Below are 6740 nucleotides of genomic sequence, written 5' to 3' on the forward strand. Positions count from 1 at the left end.
CTCCAAAGATACCCCAGTAGCTCCCCATCTCCTTTTCTGCTGATTCACTGCACATACTCTAAAGTGCTGTTTTAAGTTAGTGAGCTTAGTGATCCATTCACAATATACTGTATATATAGAATATGAAATGGTAGGTCTGAAACCAGTGCAGTATTCAGAATTAAATAATCTGACCTGAAACATCAGCTTTTATGGCAGACAAACCTCATTTAGCTTCAGCTGTTTAGTTTAGCTGCTGAGAACATACTGAGCATGTGAGTGTCACAGACACTTTACAAGTTGGGAACTGTGAAGGCTTGGATCATTAGTGCTATTGAAGTTTTACAGAAGTTTTAGACTGGTGCAGCAAGTACAGTATATGAAATATGGCATTTTTAGACATATTCATTTTTAGTTCTCCTTTAAGTAGTATGTACAAACTTTACAAATGTATGTTGTGTGATGCCTATGAAGTAAATCACTTCAGCTATTGTATTCATAGCAACAGTAGTTAGGTTGTTGATTTTGTTTGTTAATCCTGATAATCTGCATAACTTCCTACCAGGTGCAAACAAAGAGCTCCCTCACAACAATTCCCCTGAATAGGTTGCTTCATTGTGTAGAAACCTTGCCATACTGCAGTAAGAAGATATGAAGAGAAGAAAATCAGCTCAATTGTTTCTGCTGGCTCTTGGTGATATGGATATCAAGCCTGACTGTTGTTAAGAGGGCAACAAAAAACAGAAAAAGACCTTCAACTAAAACTTTACACTTTATGCTGAAAGAACCTTTTTATTTCAGAAAATGAGTACTCCTGCAACACAGCTTCCAGCTATCAGTTCCACCAGCCTGTTTACAAATCCATATGCTGTTGAAGTACTAAAGATGAAAAAACAAGAGCTCGTTGAAGGGATCAAGGATCCAGACACACTCCTACAGAGCCTCATAGATAATGGCATTATGTTGTCAGATAAAAAAATGGTTTTGTCCTATTACAAAACAAAGACAGAGAAGAATTCCAGACTGATAGACATTCTCTTATCAACAGGTGAGAGAGCTTGTCGTCTTTTTTTCCATCCTTGCCTGAAACAAGTAGAACCTAGTTTGTACAACAGTGTGAAAAATTATGTCAGCACTGTGAATGATTCTGTTGGAGATGGAAGGAGGCAGTTGGTGGGTTATTTGCTTGAAAGAGATAAAGATGTCCCTAAGACCATTATTAAGGATAGACCTCACAAAGCTCAGCAGAGAGAGAGCCTACCAAAGAAAGTGAAGGCTCTGGATGAAAAACCGAGTTACTCAGAAAAAGAAAAGAAAAGTGTTCCCCAACAAATATCCAAAGATGTTAAAAGAACTGATTCATCCTCTATGACTGTTTTTGATGCTGTTACAAAAGGAGATTTGTCCATTTTGAGGAATATATTAAGAGATACTGATATTAATGCTGTAAATCCATCCGGTGAAACTCTTCTGCATATAGCGGCAGCTAGTGGTCATGTTGCTGTTATTGAATACTTGATTAACAAAGGTGCTAAAATAGACTGTAAAGATATAAAACACAGAACACCACTGCACAGGGCTGCAGAAAATGGACATGGAGAGGCTGTAAAGGTTCTATTGCGCGCTGGAGCTTTCATTTACTCATTAGATGATGACTCCCTAACACCTCTGCACTTGGCGGCAGAGAACAACCATCAGAATGTAGTAAAGATCCTTCTACAGGAAGAAGGGAGGCAATACAAAAATAGGCACAATTTTATACACATGGCCGCTACTCAAGGGAATAACAAGTTGATGCAACTTCTATTAAAAAATAAAGCACCAGTTGATGCTGTGGATGAAAAATCACAGACAGCTTTGCTTTATGCAGTTTCTGGTGGGCATTTAAAGACTGTAAAGATGTTGCTGGAAGCTGGTGCCAGCATTGATTCTAGTATTATTGATGCAGCATTTGCCACAAACAATGAGCGTATCTTTGGCTTATTACTGGAATACTCCAAAGGATTGTCTCCAGATACTATGGTATCAGCTGTGTTTAAAGCTGTCCCGTTGAATCTCTATGGAATTATCAATGCTTTGATTGATAAAGGTACCAATATTAATGCCACAAATGACATACAGTACACACCTTTGCTTCTAGCTGCAGAATTAGGAAAAACAGAATCTGCCCAGGCTCTTATTGAAAAAGGTGCACAGCTTGATGTTAGAACACCAAATATGAGCACTGCTTTGCATCTGGCAGTTCAAGGTGGAGATGCATCAATTACAAAATTGCTCATAAGGAAGGGAATAAATATTAATATTGCTGGCCCTGGAGACCAAACCCCACTTCATGTAGCTGCTTTTCATAACAAACAAGAGCTGGCTGATATTCTAATTGCAGCTGGGGCCAATGTGAACGTTGTCACCAAGGAATTATTCACTCCTTTGCATATTGCGAGCCAGAGGGGAAACCTTCATGTTGCACAGAGCCTTTTACATCACAAAGCTAATGTCAATGCTAAAGATAAGCAATCAAGGACACCATTACATCTTGCAGCTGAGGGAGGTGCATATGAGTTGGTACAGTTGCTTCTCAATAACAAAGCTGACCCTAATTCAACTGAAAAAGACAAAAAGACACCACTACACATTGCTGCAGCAGCTGGACATATTGAAATTGTGAATGTCATGTTAAAAGGTCAAGCCAGATGTGCAGTGAAGGACATGGATGGTTGTACTCCTATGCACTATGCTGCAGCTACAGGCAGCAGCGAAATTGCTAAAGCCCTTCTGAAAGCAGGAAAAAATAAAAATGTGGATGAAAAAAATGTATGGAGGAAAACTCCTTTACATTTAGCAGCAGAACATGGGCACAGTGATTTGATCAATTTGCTTTTGCAAAATGGAGCAGCCATTAATGCCCTGGACAACAACAGAGATACACCACTCCACTGTGCCTGCAAAGCGGGACACCTGAGTTCAGTTCAAACCCTGGTTAGCTGGGTACAGGGGGAGAAAGCAAACTTACAAGCCACCAATGGCCTTAAAAAGACTCCTCTCCAGGTTGCTGAGTCTAGCTCTAGTGATGCTCACCAGCATATTGCTACTTTACTGAAAAAGAAAATGCTAATAATTAGGTAGAAAATATTGGGCGTATTTCAAATTTTTCATTCATGTGTTTTATTTCATCCATGTGTACAAATCTTACACAGAGATGCAAAATTCTCTAGAATGAAACAACTCTGCACTCATTACTGTGGACTTTTGGTGAAAAAAATATTGCCGTATCAGTATGTGTAGCTGCAGTATTCTTTTTCTTTTTATTGTTGTAGTTAAAGTAATTACTATAAGTATGACAAGGAAGCGAAGTGGACAACAATTGTTTAGCTGAACGAACTGTATACAATATCCTAGTTCCTGGCTGCTTAGTAAATAGCTGGAAAACCAGTTCTACAGATTTTTTAATAACACATTTCAGAACCTAGTTTGGAAAGGTTACTTTCATTCTAAAAGTCTGTGATATAATGATCTTTATTTAGAAGAAAATATATTTTAAAACAAATATATTTTATAGACGAAAAATGTATTGTTACATTAAAAAATCATAGTTTGTGCATGTTTTCTATGGTTAAGGATTACACCCTGACTTGTGGTAATATGGAGTACACTTTTTGGATACATACATGCACAGTATATACAGTATTAGTATGTATGTATATATATATATATATATAGTTGTTTATATCTAAAGGGGTTATTACCTGTAATTAACAGGTAAAATTGGTAGCACTTGTAACAGACAACCAGCATGAATCATATACTGGTCACCTGTTTAAAAGCAATCATGATAGATTATTGACTGTTACTAGACCTAGAGCCAAACATTGCTTCTTTTATTACATTAGTCAATCTGTGTTAGTGAGTCGCTTACAGCAATTGCACTCTGGGCTATTTTGAGAGTTTTATTTCCTCTGCGTGGTAATTAATAGCATGGAAGATGGGGAAAAATGCTTAAAGTCACCCCATTCAGTTCTGTGGCAATTGCCTGCAGTTGTACCTGTCGCTCGACTACCTAATATGCTACTGTTTTTTTCAAAACAACAATTACCCGACAAGTGTCTGCTGACATGCATACAGGCGATTGCCATAAAAACGGAATGAGGCATGATTTGGTGCATTTTGTGCCTGCCTCCCGAGCTGTCAATTGCTATGGGTGACAAAAACTCTAAGTAATTATAAAAATAATTAAAATTGCCTTTTGTGCCTTTGCCTTTATGGGTTATGAAATTAAAAACAATTAGCCACACTATTACATAACTATTGCACTTTCAAATCCCACATATAGTAGTGTCTTTTTCCTTCACAACCTGCTGGTGTGAAGTATAACCAGGCCAGGGTTCTGGAAGGTGTAGCTCACAATTGCAAATAATGTAAAGTCTGCCACAATGCCTCAGGACAAATCCCTGTGCATGCAGTTAAGCTGCCCTTTACATGTACTGGAAATGCAGGAGTGCTGGAAGTTGAAATAACAAATCAGGTGTGTCAAACCCTCTGCCACCAAGCTGTTGTTTAACTACAACTACCACAATACCCCTACAACCTTCAGTTTTTACTACACTTAAACTACATTTAAATGAAAGGGGCAAGGGTCATCTCTGTTGTATATAATAAAAATGTATATAACATGTTTTTTTCTGTATTATACATCCTTTTTATTCATGCATGTCTCCCTAAGGTGCTCCTCTGATTCTCAGCCAAGGTTTGATTGCTGCATCATAGCTCTGCCCCCTGATGTCATAGACCTACCATCTGACCATCATCACCCTGCCCACTGACTGCCACCCACACCCATCCCTGACATCATCAACTCTGCCCCCTGTAACCCTAGGTATATTGCAAAAGCCCTTCCTAGCCTTTAACTAAAATAAACCCTTTTTCTGCAATGTACCATATATCTTTTTCAGCCAAAGTAATTAGTTTGAAGGCATATAAAAGATAAATGTTCATAGTGACAAATATAAAATATTTCTTTCATTATTACTAAAGATTAAAATGTACAGGTATGGGATCTGTTATTTGGAATGCTTAGGTTTACCAGATACAGGACCTTCCTATGTTGAGTACTATAATTTTAAGGCTACTAAAAAAGCCAGTTGGATTGTTTTATTCCAAAATAGATTCAATCTTTCAAAGAGTAAAAAAAAGAAATATTTTAAATAAGACTTCTATTCTGTATAAAGGTATTTTACAAAATAGATACCATACTTGTACTAAAAGTTAATTAATGTTCCAACGTTAAGGACACAATGTATTTTACAGAGACTCGCTGTAGTTACCTACCTTTATATTGACCAGTCAGAATATTGCCTGCTGTAGTCAGTTTTAGACTTAAATGAGACATATTGGATAAATGAAAGAACCCTAATCTTTTTGGCAATTATGGATAATATATGGTGCTATTTTTTCTTTGAACTAAAAATTATAAAATTTATATCTGTAAAAATGGCCCCTTTATTCAAGCCCCCTATAGATCGTCTCAGGTCCCTGTCCAAATGAGGGGTTGGCTTGTCCTAAAGGTCCCTGCCAAAAGCACAGTAGAAAGGGAGTTTCCATTCACAGCCCTGCAGGCTGCATCCGGTCAGCCTAGCTGCTGATTGGTTCCTATCATACAGTACAGTTTGCTGAGTGCTGCTGGCTCCCCTATACATCCAGAGAATTCAGCCAGAAGTGGAACAGATGGGCAGGAGTAGTAGGGTTTTGAGGGAATTTCTCAATTTATTGTCAAAACAAAACTTATTTTTTTAAAATGCACTTTTTTATAATGCACTGGTACATTCTTAATTTTTACATGATGTGTCTCCTTTGAAGAGGTGCTATACACCAGTGAGAATTTAGGACTATTTTTTTCCCATGGTAAAGCACTAAAGGATAATTGTTTTGATTTCCTTTACTACCACCCCTCTTCCTAGCTGTGTATTCCGGATAGTTTTTTTAAATAGAAATAATAAGCTCTGTATAAACGAATCCCTCCCTTCTGCCAGTGTTGTATAAAGAGGAAGTCATTATATAGAAAACTATCTTTTTCTCCCACAGATGCTGCACAGAAAGCTGGAAAGCAAAAGAGGCTTATATTTTTAATTAGAATAATAGGCAAAATGTATGTTCACTACAAACCCTATTCAATGATCAAGTCCCTCACTGTCCCTCAAAGGCAATGGTCAGATCAAGCTGTTTCTTGGCCTATGGATAAATACAGGCCGAGAAGCAGCCTAACTGCTTGCCTCCACTCAATTATATGTCTGCACCTGCAGGCACAATGTCAGCTTGAGTGCAGAAATGCAGAGTGGATTTTGGTGTGAAAATGCATTCCCTAGCATTTTCACACCAAAATCCACTCCATGTATCTGCACCAAGGCTGACACAATGTCTGGAAGGGCAGAAACAACACGGAGCAGAGGTTGCAGTTAGGCTTGTCTGAACATAGGCTAAAGAGAATTCATTGAAGGTTGCTGAAATTCTTTTCTCGCTCTTTATCTGTACCGCTAAAAGGACATAATGCCTTTGAAATGTATTCTTGTTGAACAACATTGCATAATATCACATAGCAACAGATACTAGCAATGTGAAGGACACAATACAGAGTAATGCTCTGTAGCTTTTCCCTACTACTTTTCAGAAATGTACACATTCATGTTGAATTTGCATTTTTATAGGATCAAAAGTGTGCTTTAATTTTAATAGCTTTATACCTGAAATCCCATTTGCATTAATAGCAACAA

At 37.7% G+C, this 6740-nt stretch overlaps 1 protein-coding gene across 1 annotated transcript; it reads left to right on the forward strand.

Annotated features, from left to right (window-relative positions):
• Window positions 1–550: 550 nt before the first annotated feature.
• LOC100497775 (ankyrin-3) lies at window positions 551–4648 on the forward strand. Its single transcript, XM_002931610.5, has one exon. It carries the CDS (start codon window positions 784–786, stop codon window positions 3100–3102), a length of 2319 nt encoding a protein of 772 aa, XP_002931656.2. The 5' UTR covers window positions 551–783; the 3' UTR covers window positions 3103–4648.
• Window positions 4649–6740: the final 2092 nt, after the last annotated feature.

This window comes from Xenopus tropicalis, chromosome 4 (genome assembly GCF_000004195.4).
Source record: "Xenopus tropicalis strain Nigerian chromosome 4, UCB_Xtro_10.0, whole genome shotgun sequence".
Lineage (NCBI taxonomy): Eukaryota > Metazoa > Chordata > Amphibia > Anura > Pipidae > Xenopus > Xenopus tropicalis.